Source organism: Salmo salar, chromosome ssa13 (genome assembly GCF_905237065.1).
Source record: "Salmo salar chromosome ssa13, Ssal_v3.1, whole genome shotgun sequence".
Lineage (NCBI taxonomy): Eukaryota > Metazoa > Chordata > Actinopteri > Salmoniformes > Salmonidae > Salmo > Salmo salar.
Genome location: NC_059454.1, coordinates 52,565,909 through 52,586,083, shown reverse-complemented (window position 1 = coordinate 52,586,083; position 20,175 = coordinate 52,565,909). Strand labels below are relative to the sequence as shown.

Genomic DNA, 20,175 nt, shown 5'->3' with positions numbered 1-20,175 from the left:
TCTGAAAAGGCACTGAATTGGTTGAATGACTCATTACAGTATCTACTGCAGAGGGAGCTTTGTGGGAGTTCTATTTCAAAGTCACTGATAGGGCAAGACACTGAACTTCAGTCTTCTGCTTTTTTCTCGTATATGACTTACCATTCCCATTCCATTTTAATGTCTTGTTAAATTAGCAATCTCTATCTCATCTATCCTATCCAGCTGCAGCCACCCAGCCAACCCTAAGCTCGATCTCCATCTCTCAGCCCTGTGTGTGTGTGTGTGTGTGTGTGTGTGTGTGTGTGTGTGTGTGTGTGTGTGTGTGTGTGTGTGTGCGTGCGTGCGTGCGTGCGTGTGTGTGGGGCGCTATTAGCAATCAGCCCTCTTATTGGCTGCTTCATCCCCCGGATCCCTCTCCATCCTCCCCCATCCTCCCTCTATCCTCTCCACCCAGGCTGACAGGTCTAAGTAGGCCAGCTCGCTAAAGGCAGCAGCCCCCTTAACATGATCTGGAGACAATGTTTATAAATGCAGGGTGGGAAAGAATGGAATTTGTTCAGATGCTTTCCCCACCGCTCTCGGAGGCATCACTTCTGTATCTATGTTACAGTACCAGTTAAAGATGGACTCTTGCCGCACCGCACCACCACCAATCCCCTATAACTACATTTAACAGGCAACATAAAGCCACAACACCTGTTCACTGTCTGTAACACATAACTGTCAGGTAGAGGAACGGTGAAGACAACCAGCGTCCACAGATGATGCCCCTTTCACACCCAATAAACAAATAAGTTCCTCCTTGAACTCACTCACCACATAGGACAACATCACCCTGAGAAAATTGATTTCAGAATGTTTGTGAGAGAGACTGCACCATCAGCAGTACTCTGTGACCAAAAGTGAACACTCACTCCCAAGATCAGATGGATACACTCCAGCAGAGATGTCTGAGAACACAGGGTCACAGAAGCCAGTCAGGCCGCACAGCAGCCTGCAAGACATGAGGACAGGAGACACCTTCCTTATCTGGGAACAAACCAAGAATCCTCTTACCATATTAGTTTGTGACATGATAATGTATGGGGTCTTTTTCTGCTTGGAGGGGTGAATCACTGTTGGAAATGCAATCCCATCAATCCTGTGTCTCATACAGTAACAGGCAAAGGTAACCCACGATGACACTGACTGTGCCATGTGTTTTATTGTTAAAATGTTTTGAGCGTGTAAAAGTATGGTTAGGCCAATGCATTTAAAATGGTCTGATGGCTTTGTAAGATATAGGCCATGTGTGTGTGAGAGAGATATATATGAGAGAGAGAGGGAAAGACACACACACACATACACACATATAATATAATGCACTACTGTATCTGTATTAGTCATTCTCCCTCTTGCTGTGTATAATATAATGTATGCCAGCATGCGTGTCCTCATCTCTACCCCTCACTCCATCCCTTACTATATACGTCTATGCCCCCTCCTCTGTTTGATCTGCTGTGAGGAGAGAAAAATGCGTAAGCAATCCTCTCTGTGATGAGGGCACTTCTTCGCAGAAGAGTGTGAAGAGTAGGATAATGAGAAAAGGAGCAAATGAGAATGGCAGCAAAGGAAGGAACAGCCTGGACTCAGACTGATTGACAGCTGCATCAACCAATCTCTGCAGTTTATTATGGGCATCAACCAATCACTTCAGCGGGTTGTGGGCATAAACCCATCACATCAGCTCGTTGTGGGCATCAACCAATCATGTCATTTGTCTAAGAGACCCCTTTAGATAGGCTTCTAGTGTACAGGAGGGTTGTAATTTAAATCAATGGTAAATCCATCAGACAAATGTGCTATGTGTTGTGTGTAGGATATGACTTTTAACAGACAGAAAGACATCCCAGCTCAGCTATGCTGTCTCTGAGTAGCACATGGATGGAGGCCTGTGTGTCGAGCAGAAGTTATGTCATGAATGAACATCAAATCCTATTGAGAAAGTGGCTGTGGAGGAGGGACATGAGGATGAGCCTTTTGTTATGTAATTATCATCTGCAGACTTTGTACTTTCAGATTTTTTAAATATTTTTTTATATTATACTTAATATATATATATATATATAATTCTGTGCATTTCCAAGCACAGAATGATAGATTATTTGTTTCAACTGTATCTTTCTGTTTCAACAGAAAACCATTTCAGCTACTGCAACAACTAGACATAAAGAGCACACTTCCTCCCAAATGCGCTTCAACACAACTAGCTTTTATCTCCAGCAAAATGGGGATGAGAGAATTGTATGTGTCTGGTACAGTAGCCCTATAATGAGGAGGGCTGCTGCTGAGAGTGGGGGGTGCGTATTCTAGCCTTAGCAACAGCAACTGGATTGGTGAGTGCTGATGCTCTAGCCCGGCCACCATTGGCTAAAGCTTTTACAGGAGAACAGGGCATGATAATTCATCTTCTGAAAGAACTTCTTTGACAAGAAATGGCTTAGTACAGTGCAGAGCCAAGTGAGGATGCATTTGTGTCATTTCATGCTTCACCCTTTGTCACATCAGTAGTATTTTTTCCCCCAATGGTAGGCAATGAATTTGATTGTCATCATATGAGAAGATATTATGGATATTTACAGTCATTTGCATCTGATACATTTTCAGTCAAAAACAACTGGGTATGTGCACTGATAGATATAAGTTTTATCTGGCAAATATGAAAGCTCGGTGCCATTGTAATTTACTGGTAGCCTATGTGATGGGCCCCTTGTTCTCTGTCCATCAGCTGTTCTGGAATAGCCCTGCTCTACCGGAATCGTCTAGTGTTTCATTAAGGGCTTTTCTCCTTCCCCGTCTTCGATTGACTGTGGAGGAACTGAGCCTGTTACCAAAATCAATAACTACTATGGGGAATGAACACAATCTGCTTACAGATGCCCTATTGACTCCATTTTACTCAGCCAGATAGATTGTGCTTTTGACTTTGGAAAGGGGGTAGGGGTGGGGTTGGATGGGGGTTAGGCCCGGTTCAGTACCTGAGGTAACGTTTCTCCCCTGATTCAGCATGAGGTGCTCTTCTCTTTCTGTCATCCAGAGGTAACGTAAGACCTAATTTCACCTAAGTATCAAGTCCAGCCTATACTATAACCTATACTGAGGCGAAGCCTGGCTCGTGTGTGTGTGTGTATGTGTGTGTGTGTGTGTGTGCGCACGCATATGCCCATCAACCTTGCGTTGAAAGAATTTGTATTCAGATGTATTTTCTATGAACCAACAGTTTTATTGATACATACCAGTGTTGCATTTGTTGGACGAGAAAACATTGGGTTTCAGTCATATGAGGCATCTTAACCTTCAGCCAGGTCAGGGGCGATCATAATATTAAGGTACAGAAGAGACATACTTTTGGAATAAGATTTTAAAATCATATTCATATCTAAATGAATGTGAATTCATATCTAAATTCATGTCACATTCACATCTAATACTGTTTGCCGATTGCATTATAAATGCATTCATCAATTGTGATGGGAAACCTGCAGTATCTGTCATAGTTCTTTCTATCAAGATTTATTTGTTTATATATGTTCATCCGTAATGTCCCCGTGACAAAATAGGTGTATATGGAGAATAGGCAAAAAATAGAAATAGGCAAACAAATAAATACATTACACTTCACTGTCAAAGCAGGGCAGACAACCATAATTAATCATCACTGTGTTTCCAGGTCAGCTGAACAGGTCACAGTTTGATGATGTCACACTGAGGACAACCAGCTGTTTGGCTTTCAGGATGTGACATAGGCAGATGTTACATTAAACCGACATTGTGTGGTTGGATAAGCGAGTAACCAGCTTTCAAACTTCAGTTGAGAACTGTTGGTGCCAGGTGTTAGATTAGATGCAGCATTAGTTAAGAGGCCCTCAACAATCTGAGAGATAGCATTGGGTGGCACTGGAGGAAGCCAGGACCAAATGCTGCTTTTCAACATGACAGTACACTACAATCTTAGTTAAGTTACTGCAGATTTTCTCCAGTAGAGCAACTCAGTGGCTTGCAGTTTCTTATCCAAAATGTATGTTATAATTTGTTAACAACAAACTATAAAAATATATATCTAGCTACCTAGCTATGTACCTACTTACAATATCTATCTATCTATCTATCTATCTATCTATCTATCTATCTATCTATCTATCTATCTATCTATCTATCTATCTATCTATCTATCTATCTATCTATCTATCTATCTATCTATCTATCTATCTATCTATCTATCTATCTATCTATCTATCTATCTATCTATCTATCTATCTAAAACCTACCTACCTACCAACACAGAAAAAAGGTGCCATCTAGAACCTAAAAGGGTTCTTTGGCTATCCCCATAGGTGAACCCTTTGAAGAACCCTTTAAGTTCCAGGTAGAACCCTTTTTGAGTTATATGTTCAACCCTTTCCACAGAGGGTTCTACATGGAACCCAAAGGGGTTCTCCGGGAACCAAAAATGTTTATCCTATGGGGACAGCCAAAGAACCCTTCGTGCACCTACCTACCTACAGTATCTAGCCATCCATGAACAACTGTACAACTGCATTGACAACAGATACAACAGAGGTGTTCACAATATATGATAAATATCTCATTATATACTATATAAAATGCACATGTAACTATATTTAGTGTACAATCAATGTAGAATTATATCTATCCATCTATATATCTATCCAACTTCTTTCCTTCCTACCTACCTACCTACCTACCTACCTGTAGTGAACAACAGGTATAACAGTACTACATCTGCCTCTTCGTACTAAAACAGTATCTAAAACCGTATTGCCATGACAAAAATGGGAATCTAAGGAGCCCCTTTAGATTCATCAAGAAGAAGTAACATTGTAAGAACACAAAGCAAAACAGCATCAGAAAGTCATCTGAAAAGGCCAAACACCTACTGCTGTACATGACGATAGGAATTCAACAACAGCAGCACTGAAATGTGGTTAGAAGAGCTTTGTAATATTTGAATGAAATTGTTATTATCATTATTATTATTTTCTCTTGTGCAACCGCTACATTATTCACATTTAAGATAGCAGAAGACAGATGAAAGTAAAAATGGTATAAAAAAAAAACTATAATAATGTTTCATGAGAATTCCTACGTAAGAAAATCAAACACGGTTCAATCTTGACTATCTCACAGCATAATGTGACATTAAAAGCACAAACAGAAAGGTGACTCAAAAAAATGAACTATTTTACAGTGTGATCATTCTACATCTACACTATATGTCACTATGACAAAACCTCCAGACGGTAAGGTCGAAGGTTGAGCTAACAATGGTGTTTTTTTTCCTCTGCTTTTATTATAATTTTTTGGGATCCTCCGCCTTTTGTTATGCAAAAGAACAAATACAAGAATTGCATGTCACTATAGCAATGTCCATTACAGATCAATTTATTGTTAACAATCATTGTTTTGGCATAGCGTACTTTCAGCAAATGGAGTAAAGGAAACACAGATTCAAATAAAATGTCAACAATCCAATATAAAGTATAAATAGAAAATAAATCAGATTGAAGTCTAGTCATTTCATGTTCATATGAATACGTAACATCTACAGCATAAGTTAATAATAATAAAGTCAAGCTACTGTATATAAATACATCACCAGCATGCACAATATTATATTATCGAGAATATTGGAGCAGTTATCGTCTCACACTGAAGAAACAGTTTAATAGGCAAGTGCATTTCTTGACAATTAAAAAAGTTAACACAAAAAGAAAATCCACAAACCTCAAATATGCTTTTAGATTGGGAGAGACTATACACACATTCCTTGTGCCCAAAACTGTCACGCAGCGAGAGTTGAGTGGGAACAAACAGATTCGGTTCAGTCATTTCAGTCAGGCGTCCTAATGAGCCTTCCCCAGCTAGCTAGTTTATGAATGTGGCTAGAAACTTCAGCCAGAATTTTTAACTTGTCTGCCGAAGTTGGGACTTGGGAGTGTTCAGAATCATTCTGTTTTTAACGGAAATAATTGTTCTTTTTTTCAACAAAAACATTTACTTTCGGTGAAAATCATTACAATAACTGTGCTTTCGCTGTCACCCCAGGCTAAACTATCTAGCTACTTTCCTCTCCTTACAGCAGGACAGCAGTGCTCAGCAAGTGGGGTGAAGGACACACTGTGCCCCGTGTTGTCGTGTTGCCGGTTTGCAGTGCAAACTCTCCCCATTGAGCAGAAGACTGTATCACGGTGACATTCAGATGCTTACTATACTACCAATATTACAAGTTATTTCTCGTGTAGGCTGCTATCCTACTCTAAATATAACCAAGTGGGATGGAACAAATAGCTACCGCCAGTGAAAATGTGTTACAGCTGCCCGGTGGGAAGCAACAGTGGGAACTGGGAAGTACCTCGATACAACACCGTTGCACTGGTCATTCACACCGACTTGTCGTTACGTTAGCTAATTGGCATGTCACGGTGACATCCAGATGGTGACCAATACTACAAGTTATTTCGTCCGTGGAAATAAAAAGCACTTTCTTTTACAAGTTACAACTAGTGCCATGCTGCTGTTGTTGCCAGCATAAACTAGCTAGCTGGGAAGGGCTCATCAGGACGGCTGACTGAACTGACTGTCAGTAGCGAATCCATTCGTCTCCACTCACAGCTGCGTGTCCATATAGCCCAGGTAATGTGTATTTTGTCCACTGAGTATGTGGTTCCAGTCAACTCGGTGTCATGGATCGGATCCAAGATGGATCCATTTGATGGATCCAGGATGGTTGTAAACATGAATATACCGTAATTTAGGAGAAAATATTCTGCTGTCTTACAATATCAAATAATCTCCTCTGCAAGATAATTGTTGTTGTTGTTTTAGTGATTTTCTTTGCATTAGCATAGTTTGATATTCTATTAATACGGCACCCTTGACAACCTAGGTAAGGGGAGAATAATAATAATAATAACCAGGTGCTTGAAAATGTTTATATACGTATAGCATATGAGCGCATTAGAGGGCTGTACTGGCTGTGTATTTACTACTTTAGTTACAGTAATATAGTCTGTGACTGAGTACAAACACATTCCTGACATCATGGGAACAAAACATTGGTTATGTATGTTCAATAATCACAGAGGATACCTGCTTTCACACAACGATTACCATTACAGGGTGATGCACACCTTTTAGATTCCATGTTGGTAAGTCTGAAGTGGTTAGCTAGAGGTACGATACCTATTTCTCCCTCTCTCAAACCTAGTTGCAAATCTTTCTTTTTGCGAGGCGATGACATTCAAGTTTTTTTTTATTTTTTTGCACAAGCTTCTATCTCCCCTTAAGATTTTGAATGCTCTTCCTCCCTCACCACATCAGTTAAATAAGAAGCTCCATTTCATTTAGTGCCATAAGAACAGTCTTTATGCCAGTGTGAGGGTGTCATTTCTAACCCAATAGCCAGACTCTACTTCCTGACTGACTGTTTGAGATACAGAACTTCTTCCTCTTAAGTGGTTTGGCAAATGTCGCAGAGGTAATCAAGAAGTAAGGGGTTCCACAATTTATTTTTTAAATTATACTAAAAACTAAAATCATCTCCCCTCCTACTTCTCTTTCAATTTTTCTTAACTTTTTAAATTTGTGTAAAAATGAAGAACTGCAGCTGCGGTAGTATCATCAACGGCAAAAGTGGCTGCCAAAGTTCCACCAGCCAAATCATTTATTTCTAACTGGTTTCATATTTTGTTGTGATTTGTGAAGGAGCGGGGTGTTGTGTGTATTGGCTGAAACAGGACACGGGAGTCTCTTTAGGGACTCTCTAGTTGTTGGTCTCACCACCCTCGTCATCCTGCTGGTCGCTGGTCCAGAGTGTCAAGTTGTCTCGTAGCAGCTGCATGATGAGGGTAGAGTCTTTGTAGGAGTCTTCGTTCAGGGTGTCCAGCTCAGCGATGGCGTCATCAAAGGCGGTCTTGGCCAAGTGGCAGGCCTGCTCAGGTGCATTCTGGATCTCGTAGTAGAACACGGAGTAGTTGAGGGCCAGACCCAGGCGGATAGGGTGGGTGGGCTGCATGTGCTCCTTGCTGATCTCATGGGCCTCGCTGTAGGACTTCTCAGAGGACTCCACTACGCCGGCCCTCTTCTCGCCCGTGGCCACCTCAGCCAGGTAGCGGTAGTAGTCGCCCTTCATCTTCAGGTAAAACACCTTGCTCTCGTGCTGCGTCTCGTTGCAGTTCTTGATCAGGAAGTTGTCCAGGAGGTTCAGCACGTCCTGGCACACGGTCTCCAGCTCCTTCTCGATCTTCTCGCGGTACGCACGCACCATCTCGATCTTTTTCTCGTTGCCGTCTGCCGAGGTCTTCTGCTCGATGCTGGAGATGACACGCCAGGATGAGCGCCGCGCCCCTACCACATTCTTATAGGCCACAGAGAGCAGGTTCCTCTCCTCATTGGACAAGGCCTCGTTCAACTCTGTCACCTATGATACAAAGAGGGAGAAAGAGGGACAGCAATGTTTCAGAGTTGCAGTTTACCTTAAAACAGTATTTTAATCTTGTAAATTACTTTTATTGTCAGATTTGAAAACTTGGCCGCAATTTTTTGTTAGGCCAATATGCAATCATTCATTCATGCCATGTTCTCTGTTTTCTGCCAACATTATGGATAGGAAAGGATATAGTAATGCCATGCCATGTGTTCACTTGCTAGCTGATATATCCTATTATATTGATATAACCTAAATAGCTATTCACATTTCGTCATTCATGATTCACAACGATCGAGGTCAGAGATGGGCTAACTCCCATGATCTTCTACACCAGTGATCATGGCATCCAGAGGCTGCAGGCTGGGGTTGGACCACGCCTGCCTGTAGTAGGCTGACATCATCCCCCTGTCCCTGGCTTCTCATTGGCTTTCTCCTGCTCTGAAAGCTTGTTTTGTTTTGTTTTCCACAGGCCTGTGTCTGTCTGGCTAGAGGATTTAATCCTTTATACCCCCACGAGACGAGACCATGCGGTGCCGCACGCATCACAGCCATCTTTACATACTTAACCCTCTGCTCTGAATATAAAGCCAGCTACTCTCTGGTTGCATTTCCCAAATGGCACCCTATTCCATTTTATGGTGCACTACTTTTCACCAGGGCCCAAAGGGCTCTGGTCAAAAGTAGTGCATATGGACACAGCCTCTGTTTCAGGGCCTAAATTCCCTTCCAATCCCATCTCTCCAAAGCACAACATGGGGCCCTGGCTGTGGCAGTATAGTTCGCAGCAAGCCCCCTTTGTCTGATGATAGCCCTACTGAATGTGTTGTCTATGAAGAATAAAATAAAATAAATAAAAAAATATATATATATATATATATATATATATATTCTTAACCTCCCGAACTAGAGAGATTTTGGTGATATTTAAATACACAAATATCAGAAAAGCACAGAGCTAAACCCACTTGATTGCTTGCTTGCTTTAAGCCGCTTTGCTCTCTTGGCCCGTTGGCCGAGGGGTCCAGAAAAACAATCTACAGCTAGCTGTTTGATGATGTCAGCTTGGGAGCACGACGATAGTTTACTGCCAAAGCTAAAAGCATTGCCTTGAAGGTATATATTGTCATTTTCCAGTGCTGTTAGAACAACGGTTAAACTTAACCCTAACCTTAACGAGCAGTTGTTTATCAACAGATAGTTTGTTAACAGTATGACCATATGTAGAACATCAACAGATGGAAAATCCGGACTATCCAAATAAAGTGTGACACTTTGCTCTACTATATTTCTAATCAGAATCCTCAAAGGTATAACGAGAACAGGGTACTTTGAAACTTTTCTCAGCCTGGAGGTTCTGTTAAGTCTTTCTCCAGTTTTGAGAGCATAGCACATCCAAGGGGCAGATAGTCACTACACTCCCAGCCCTGCCTTTCCAGTGACGTCTAGGACTAAATCACTCCTTTTATCTTTCCATGTCAGCTGTCATTTGATTGAGTAGGAGCAGATTGTTCACCATAATTTATTCTCTAATCTTTCTCAGTTCTCTCTCTTTCCATTTCTCTCACTCTCTCTCCCCATCTATTTATCTATCTATAGTCTGGAACATATCCCTTTCCCAGTCCCCTTTTCTGCTTCCCCTAACCAATCAAGAGGGGTTCCACTCTCTCCTCTGACAAATTCTGTGCATTGCAGCTTACAGTACACGTCCAGAATCAGAGCAAGTCATCTGAGTCATAGCTCAATCTAATATTCCAAGCCGCTTATGATGATTACAGCCCTCGAATTGAAGAAAAAAAGAGATGACTTTGCTGTCAGTGTTTTCTTCCTTCTACACATAAAGCTTACTAAATTGTCCAAGTGGGAGTTGTTATTTTCATTGCCACATGCTTGGAGCCTTGGACTGGCTATACAAGGAACAAAATCCCCCTCCAACTTGCTCTCTCAGTTGAAATGGTGAATACATTGAGAGTCACCAAATCACCTTTTTATTCCTGCAAAAATGTAATATATAAAACACCAAGTTCAACTGCTGATACCTCTCAGATGCACAGGTGTATCCTCCAACACACAGAAGTGTTATCATATAGGAGAACACTGATTTCACCCCTAACTCTTCCATAACACTACAATTCTTCATAGATCAACTTCCTTCAGTGATTCTTCAAAGTCAAAACAACACACCATTTTATTATTTTTTTATTTCACCTTTATTTAACCAGGTAGGCCAGTTGAGAACAAGTTCTCATTTACAACTGCGACCTGGCCAAGATAAAGCAAAGCTGTGTGGCAAAAACAACACAGAGTAACACATGGGATAAACAAACGTACAGTCAATAACGCAATAGAAAAAAATCTATATACAGTGTGTGCAAATGTAGTAAGATTAGGGAGGTAAGGCAACAAATAGGCCATAGTGGCGAAATAATTACAATTTAGAATTGACACTGGAGTGATAGATGTGCAGATGATGATGTGCAAGTAGAGATACTGGGGTGCAAAAGAGCAAAAATAAATAACAATATGGGGATGAGGTAGTTGGGTGGGATAATTTACAGATGGGCTGTGTACAGGTGCAATGATCGGTAAGCTGCTCTGGTTATTAAGGTTATGGTTAGGGCTAGGGTAAGTGGCTAGTTACAACCAGCCAATCCCAGCCTTCCGCTCTGGCCAGATGACTGGCTAGTGTCTACCTACTGTAACAGGGAGGGGCCGAACTCTGAAAGGCAAAAAATATCTATCTATCATGCTATCTTCAGTTTCCATGGGAACTGACTGAGAGATCTGCTTTGTTTGGGACAACCAGATGTTCTATCTCTACAGCCCAAGGACAGGATAAGGAGAATGGCCAGTGAAGGTAGTGGATTGGGGTATAGTGTGGTCGTGGGTCAGGGGTAGGATCGGCTGATACACACACACAGTCCACAAATAGCTATGTCAAAGACAATCCCCTCTATGGGCTAATTCATAGTATCTCACAAGGAATGACCTTTTCGCCCTATCTGTATCCGCTGCTAAAACAACAGATCCTCTTCTTAAAATTTGATTTCAATTGATATAACAGTAGAACAACTAGCATCTCTCTGACACACGCTACAATTTCAATGCTTCCGAGACAATAATTGACACATTATCCTACTGACCTCGAGTTACCTTCATATAATGCAACGTGTTGCATCATAAAGCATCATAAATTGAACAATGGCCATATATAGATGACCTCTGGACTGGTGTTGTTGTGCTATTACTGAAAAGGTGGGAAAACAGAGAAATGCGCATGACCAACAGAACAAGCACTTGCCACTACTTTTCAAACACACACACACACACACACACACACACACACACACACACACACACACACACACACACACACACACACACACACACACACACACACACACACTAAACAGGCCCTGGGCTGGCTTTGTAAAAACATGGCTGCCTTTATTTCAGCAGCCTGGGGGTGAAACAGAAAGGACTGACGGAAGCTGTGGTGCAGGGATCACAATAGAGCCCTCTGTCTGCCAGTAAAGCTCATCAATCGCCCTGGCTCTCTCGTGACTCATCCCCACACTGGCTGCTGTCAACTCCCAAACATCTGTGTGTGTTAAACAATAACAAAAGCAACAGGAAACCAAAATATCAATTATTTCTCTCTGATGGCTGTCTACTGTGCATCATGGCTCAGGCCCCCTAATGTCTAATGTCTATAGAAGGGAAGGCGTGGAGCGGAGGAAGTGAGGTTGGTTAAAGTTGGAAAGGGTGCGGAGTGCCACCACACTCATTTTGTTCCACCTCTGCAACCCATCACACCTACTTGAAGGCCACACATGGATGCAGGGCTGGGTCATTCCTACAATCTGGTGCCTTTTGGACCAATATGTTTGACTTTCAAAAAAAAACTTTTTTTTTAAGTGCCTGTCAAACTCAGGCACTTAAATCCTAAAAATTATAGGTGGATTGTTTACACAATGAGATATTTCCACACTGTTAGGGACATACAACAAATTCGTATCTACAGTTGAAGTCGGAAGTTTACATACACCTTAGCCAATTACATTTAAACTCAGTTTTTCACAATTACTGACATTTAATCCTAGTAAAAATTCCCTGTCTTAGGTCAGTTAGGATCACCACTTTATTTTAAGAATGTGAAATGTCAGAATAATAGCAGAGAGAATGATTTATTTCAGCTTTCATTTCTTTCATCACATTCCCAGTGGGTCAGAAGTTTACATACACTCAATTAGTATTTGGTAGCATTGCCTTTAAATTGTTTAACTTGGGTCAAACATTTCGGGTAGCCTTCCACAAGCTTCCCACAATAAGTTGGGGGAATTTTGGCCCATTCCTCCTGACAGAGCTGGTGTAACTGAGTCAGGTTTGTAGGCCTCCTTGCTAGCACAAGCTTCTTCAGTTCTGCCAGATTTTCTATAGGATTCAGGTCAGGGCTTTGTGATGGCTACTCCAATACCTTGACTTTGTTGTCCTTAAGCTATTTTGTCACAACTTTGGAAGTATGCTTGGGGTCATTGCCCAGTTGGAAGACCCATTTGCGACCAAGCTTTAACTTCCTGACTGATGTCTTGAGATGTTGCTTCAATATATCTACATAATTTTCCCTCCTCATGATGCCATCTATTTTGTGAAGTGCACCAGTCCCTCCTGCAGCAAAGCACCCCCACAACATGATGCTGCCACCCCCGTGCTTCACAGTTGGGATGGTGTTCTTCGGCTTGCAAGCGTCCCCCTTTTTCCTCTAAACATAACGATGGTCATTATGGCCAAACAGTTCTCCTTTTGTTTCATTGGACCAGAGGACATTTCTCCAAAAAATATGGTCTTTGTCCCCACGTGCAGTTGTAAACTGTAGTCTGGCTTTTTTATGGTGGTTTTGGAACAGTGGCTTCTTCCTTGCTGAGCGGCCTTTCAGGTTATGTCGATATAGGACTCGTTTTACTGTGGATATAGACACTTTTGTACCTGTTTCCTCCAGCATCTTCACAAGGTCCTTTGCTGTTGTTCTGGGATTGATTTGCACTTTTCGCACCAAAGTACGTTCATCTCTAGGAGACAGAACGCGTCTCCTTCCTGAGAGGTATGATGGCTGCGTCGTCCAATGGTGTTTATACTTGCGTACTATTGTTTGTACAGATGAACATGGTACCTTCAGGCGTTTGGAAATTGCTCCCAAGGATGAACCAGACTTGTGGAGGTCTACATTTCTTTCTGAGGTCTTGGCTGATTTCTTTTGATTTTCCCATGATCTCAAGCAAAGAGGCACTGAGTTTGAAGGTAGGCCTTGAAATACATCCACAGGTACACCTCCAATTGACTCAAATGATGTCAATTAGCCTACCAGAAGCTTCTAAAGCCATGACATCATTTTTTGGAATTGTCCAAGCTGTTTAAAGGCACAGTCAATTTAGTGCATGTAAACTTCTGACCCACTGGAATTGTGGGTAAGTAAATGGAAAGAAGCCTATATCCTGTGCAGTCGGGGCAAGACACACACTCAAACACAAACTTCCAAGCGCACACTTCCAAGCGCACACAACACACAATTAGGGAAGCGCCTAAGTGAAATAATCTGTCTGTAAACAATTGTTGGAAAAATTTGCTTGTGTCATGCACATAGTAGATGTCCTAACCGACTTGCCAAAACTATAGTTTGTTAACAATACATTTGTGGAGTGGTTGAAAAATGAGTTTTAGTGACTCCAACATAAGTGTATGTAAACCTCCGACTTCAACTGTATATACACATAAAATATAAATATATTAGTCATTTATTTACTATCTTTTCTAACAACATTTCCACCCTGTTAGGTGCGTAATCCTAATAGGGTGGAAATGTGAAGCCTAAATTGTCCATAGCTCTGTGGGTGATTGATGTCCATTGCTCTGTGGGTGATTGAGATTGAGTTAGCGTAATGGTAAACACTTAAAGAGAATTTTAACTTCTATATCAAACTTTTTTTTTAATATTCACTACCATTCAAAAGTTTGCAGTCACTTAGAAATGTCGTTGTTTTTGAAAGAAAAGCTAATTTTGTTGTCCATTAAAACAGATATACAGTGTAGACATTGTTAATGTTGTAAATGACTATTGTAGCTGGAAATGGCTGATGTTTTATGGAATATCTACATAGGCGTACAGAGGCCCAATATGAGCAACCATCACTCTAGTGTTCCAATGCCACGTTGTGTTAGCTAATCCAAGTTTATCATTTTAAAAGGCTAATTGATCATTAGCAAACCCTTTTGCAATTATGTTAGATCAGCTGAAAACTGTTGTCTGATTAAAGAAGCACTAAAACTGGCCTTCTTTAGACTAGTTGAGTATCTGGTGCATCAGGGTGGAAAGAGAAATCAGGGACCTTAAATACAATAATAACAAATACAATAATCATGAACATTTTAAGTAGGATTATAAAATAATGAAGAAAGATTTTGAATACGTTACTTTCTAATGGCTTATATCTCTCATAGAAGTTGGTGAATAGCACCAATGTGGACAATGTGAAAATGCCTACATCCACTAAAAACAAAGTGCATAAAATTCCCTTTGAGATCCATATCTTTGTGTTTTTATGGTAAGGGACACATCATTTTATCTTTAAAGCCCTTTGGAAGCCACATTTGACACTAAATAGAAGGTGATATGAGGTGATATTTCCTGGGGACAGAAAAGGCACCAGATTGTAGGAATGACCGGCTAACACAAGAGTGGGCTCAGTCTACATGTCCATAGCTCCCGATCTCTTCATCGCATACACCCCCCACCTCTGTTTCTCTCCCCATCTCTCTCTCATCCTTACTGTCATCACTTTCTCCTCATTCCCTTGCACTTCCTCCCTTGCTTTCCCTCTCTCTCTCTAACTTAAAGTGACATCTCTCCTGCCTACCCTCTCCCTCTATCAGGCTGCAGAGCACAGAGACGACGTGTGCTAGCGTTACCTGACGTCACTAGCTGTAAGAGTGGTGCGAGCGTGGATGGCTGGTTAAGGCAGAGAGAGGGAGAGAGAAAGGAAGAGAGGAAGAGTGGAAGAGAGAGGGCGTGCTGCTGGGAAAGGGGTGTGTGTGTGTGTGTGTGTGTGTGTGTGTGTGTGTGTGTGTGTGTGTGTGTGTGTGTGTGTGTGTGGGTGTTTCAGGGAAGGGGGTTGCTTCAAGTAGCTCTTTGTTGTTATATAACCATACATGACTGCAGTTTTTCATAGATGTTTTTCTCTCTCTGTGTCATTGCTGCTGCGGCAGGCTTATAAAAATACAATGTGTAAAAGCCAAGGAAAAAACATGAGTAAGTAACTGCGTTAGTATGTTTTTTAAAGCCAGGTCCATGTTGGTATTTAGGGTGATAACCTTCTCTGCTACAATACAGAGAGTGAGGAGGGTACAGTATCCAAGATATACAGCATCAAGGCAGGATTTACGATTCAACACATTTGAGTAATAGCCTACTGTCATTTATAATCTGGAGAATGTTACCTTTCATTTTAGATCAAGTGGTATAAAATAATACATAAGGTGCCAGTAAAATGAGATGATCACAAAAGCTCTGACAAAGGTTCGGGGGGCAGGAAGCGGATAGGGGGATCAGGTAGCTCCCGAGTGGTACAGTGGTCTAAGGCACTGCATCTCAGTGCTAGAGGTGTCACTACAGACCCTGGTTTGATTCCAGGCTGTATCACTTTGTTCACCATGGTGTTGTCAATTATTGTTCCCATGTCCGTTGGTGGGTGTGAGTACCTGTGCTGTGTGTTTTGGCTTTCGTGCCCTTGTGGATTGCGCAGATCATTACTGGTCTCGTCCCGTGTGATAATCATTGCGCGCTAGTGTTATTTATTCGAGGTACTCCTCGCTCTTTTGTTTGGGTTTCAACCCTGTGTTCTTGTTACGTATTCGTTTGGTCTTTCGTCCCTGTGCCTTTATACGGCATGCCGTAATTTGGGTAAAATAAAAAACCCTGTTACGCATTCCTGCGCCTGTCTCCCGAATCATTTATACCAGTGTGACAGATTTGGCCGGGGTAGGCCATCATTGTAAATAAGAATTTGTTCTTAACTGAATTGCCTAGTTAAGTAAATGTTAAATAAAAAAATTAAAAATAAAAGCTGCCTATTCAGCAGCATGATGGTCTTTACTTTCAAAGACGGTAAAGTAGGACAGACGCTAAAGGAAACATGATATCACAGGGTGACACTGGATGCAACCCTCCTCCCCCCACTTCTCCCCATTCTCTCTCCCCCAAAGGATGAATGAACTGCTTCACCTCAGATAGAACGCCCAGCATGTGAACCATTTCTGACTCAGATTCTGAATTACAGTGCGAGGGTTCATTCACCCGACTGATGAATCAAAAACATGTTACAGCATCAGCCCTGCCACATATGCTTTGCTGCTTTGAATTGAGTAGCTGTTAAAAACGTCACAACGTTACATACAACACTCAGTGCTTGAATTTGGCTAATTCACGCAGGGCAGGCACCTCTACATATCTACTACTCTAGTCTAGTTTATTAGGATCCCAATTTGCTACTCTTCCTGGGGTCCTCGCTCGGGTACCACAACCAGAATAATTGCTCTAAAATATCAATACCAGTATTGTGAAAATGTCACCATGGTGAAGGAAAATGTAATTATTGAATGCCATCCAGGCATACATGCATCACATGCTCTTTTGACACGTTAATGGCCAACTAACTGACTGACTTTAGAGGAGGGATCCTCTGCATGTGGGTAGTGACAACGAAGTAGAATGCCAGCATACCACTACTGACAACCACTGGTCATTTCCGCAAAAAAATGTAACTAATGGCCGGGGAATCCCTTGCCACTGATGCCCAGTGGAGTGGCAGCTAAATCAAAAATCAGTCAGACACACCCTGATACCCACTGCTGCAGCACATCCAGGGCTGGAGCTGGTGTTGGGCGGCTGGCTCGGGCTGGGGCTGCATGGGGCTGGATATAGGGATGGGGCTGCATCTGCAGGGGAGTCAGGCTGGGCTGGGGCTGGGGCCGGGGATAAGGATGGGGGTGGACTTCCTCCGTCTCTGACTCAGCATCATTTAGAGGGAGGAGCCAAAGCCCTTCTCCCCTCTGACATTATCACCACCTGGCCCCGAAGCAGCCTGCTTTCCTGAAGAGTATGATTCATGACTAATACTACTCCCAGCTTCTGTAATTAAGTCTGTGTCTGTGTTATTACAGTGTACTAAAGTAACGCCTCAGCAACCCACCATTCAACATTATAGTGCACTGTTCAAGGTAATTATACCATGCCTTCTATATGGACTAGTAGTCTGTGACAGAGCATTTTCTCAGAGGTGGACACAGACAATTTATTTACGATTTTCAACTTAACGTGGATCGCCTACTATACTCTCTCCCTTCTATTCTATTGATGTAATACAGTTTGCTTTGATGGCTATTCTGAGTTTGTAGAGACTGAATATGCTATTGGGTAGATAGTAGGCTACAGTAAGTGGCATTCATGTTTTGTTGGTCAGAATGAGGATGAGAGCTAGGCTAGACAGGCAACCTCAGTGGATAGATCCCAGGAACACCATACTGGCCTGGCCAGATCATATCATTGGATTAAGCCTCCATATCATATACTTCCTCAGCTATTGTATATACAGTGAGTAGGTGATATCAATGACAGAATTCCTGCATTTCTGAATTGTGGGCTACAGATAAAAGGGCTGAGTCTGATTCTGAAATGGTGCAATACGGGTACTGCACCTTGGCACACTGCGACACGCCTAGTGCAAGAAACTGCTATGCCTTCCTTTTGAGGGGGTCGAGGAGGACGCAAGTATAAAGCATTGGATGCTATAATGTGTCTTTGAGATTGAATTCAGAACCCTGACCATTCTAACACGTTCTAGTCTGCACATTGAATCCCCTGCAATATGACAACCACAGAACGTTCTGGAAGGATTTCTGCTGCCACCCACGTTTCACGTTCCCGGGATCATATTTTATGGGGATATTGTGTATTGCCCAAATCGATATCGGCTACGACACTAACGTTTGCGTTGGGCCTATTCTACACAGGTGGGTAGATTTTATGACGTTGTGTGTGTGCGTAAATTGATTTCCTCACAATGTTAGATGTGACTAATAATGCATCTTCGCGGGAGATTGCCATGTTTAGGGAACATCATCACAATCAGGGAATGAGACATTCCTATCTCCAACCCTGCTGTCACTCTCATTGCAGTAGCCTACTTTAAACCTAGAGTCGGCTACCAATAAATTGCTTTCCCTCCCAAATGTTCATCATTTTACGCGAAGATTCCACTGCCCCTCCCTGCCAATTGTATCTGTCCTTTCAATTGAATTCAGTTAGATCAACAATTAAACAAACAGGTTTCATCTCCAGAGCAAGGTGCTTTGTCGGTTATTGCCCCCTATCATTACTGCCATGCTGTCTAGCTGATTAAAAAGCAACCTAGCAAAAGGCACCGCCCTAAGATCACACAGTCCGCATTCGTTCGCTGTTTTCATAATCTGACAGCCATATTCCACATTAACAAGCCATTTCTACTAGGCTATGAGGTAATAATTGACCATACATAGCTCAATGTTTCAATAAACATACCTTTCATAAAGATAACGAACCGTGAGCAATCAATCGCTGGATTTAAAAAAAAAAAAACATATATCGAAAGGTATGGTGAAAGCCTACATGGGCCTTGCCAGTAAAGTTCCAGACAATGTCACTGGCATGATATATTGGCTTTCCCCGTCTTATTGCAGTTGAAGGTTTTGACATAATAATGATCTTTCATGGCATGTTTAATACACCAAATAGGGAACACTACAATAATTAGGGAACGATAATTGCCATGGGATACACAACAGTTATTCTTTATGTAGGCCTAGCTACATGTATATATATATATCAAACAAAACAGAAAAAAATGAAAGTGTAAGTATTAGACAGTGGAGGTTATTTATGATTCCTTATGATACTCAGAAATATGATTCCAAAGCAGAACTTACCGATTTCATGGCTGCTGCCATATCATCATATCTTTCAGCCTGTTCGGCCAGCCTGGCTTTCTGCACCAGTTGCTCGCGATCAACCATTTTAGCTGTCGTTAATACAATGTTATTCTAGAATTGTTAAAGTTGAAATGGTAATATGTCACTCTCAGCAATGCAGTGAATGTTACCAGAGGTCCTCTTGCTGCAGCTGCTCCCTGCTGTCTGCGCGTGCAGACGGGACACCCCCTCCCCCTCCTTACCACTTTCCCTGGATTGCGTCACCACCTGAAAAGGCGTGTCTATACGAAGTGATGTAACAATCCTTATTGGGAGAACAGTCAGTGCCTGACACCGGTAACAAATAGGATTTTACCGTTGGAATCAGACGCTATTTACTCTGCGCAGGGTGCTGTGGGAAATGTAGTGGTTTAGGCTGCATCTTTCGTTCTAAACCATCAAACGCACTATAATTGAACTATGGTATGCATATAATCAATTAATTTGTTTCTGCTTGTAAAGAGAGAGGGTTATTCTTATACAAATTCTGCCACAGAAGGTCTAGTATAGCCTTCAATAGGGCCTTTATAGTGGAACGTGTCGGGCCTAGGCTACCTTTCATATTTTAGTCACTTTGCGAAGTAAATGCTGTCAAATAGAATAGAATATTGCAGTCATTTATTAGCCTCTATGTTAATCAGCAGAGTGCAGGC

The 20,175-nt window shown here is 41.9% G+C and overlaps 1 protein-coding gene across 1 annotated transcript; it reads right to left on the bottom strand.

Annotated features, from left to right (window-relative positions):
* Window positions 1–5,408: 5,408 nt before the first annotated feature.
* 143g1 (14-3-3 protein gamma-1) lies at window positions 5,409–19,655 on the bottom strand. The gene is given in 2 exon segments (NM_001173658.1): window positions 5,409–8,461; window positions 19,481–19,655. Coding segments are annotated over 2 exon segments (744 nt in total). The 5' UTR covers window positions 19,568–19,655; the 3' UTR covers window positions 5,409–7,804.
* Between the last annotated feature and the right edge of the window lie 520 nt (window positions 19,656–20,175).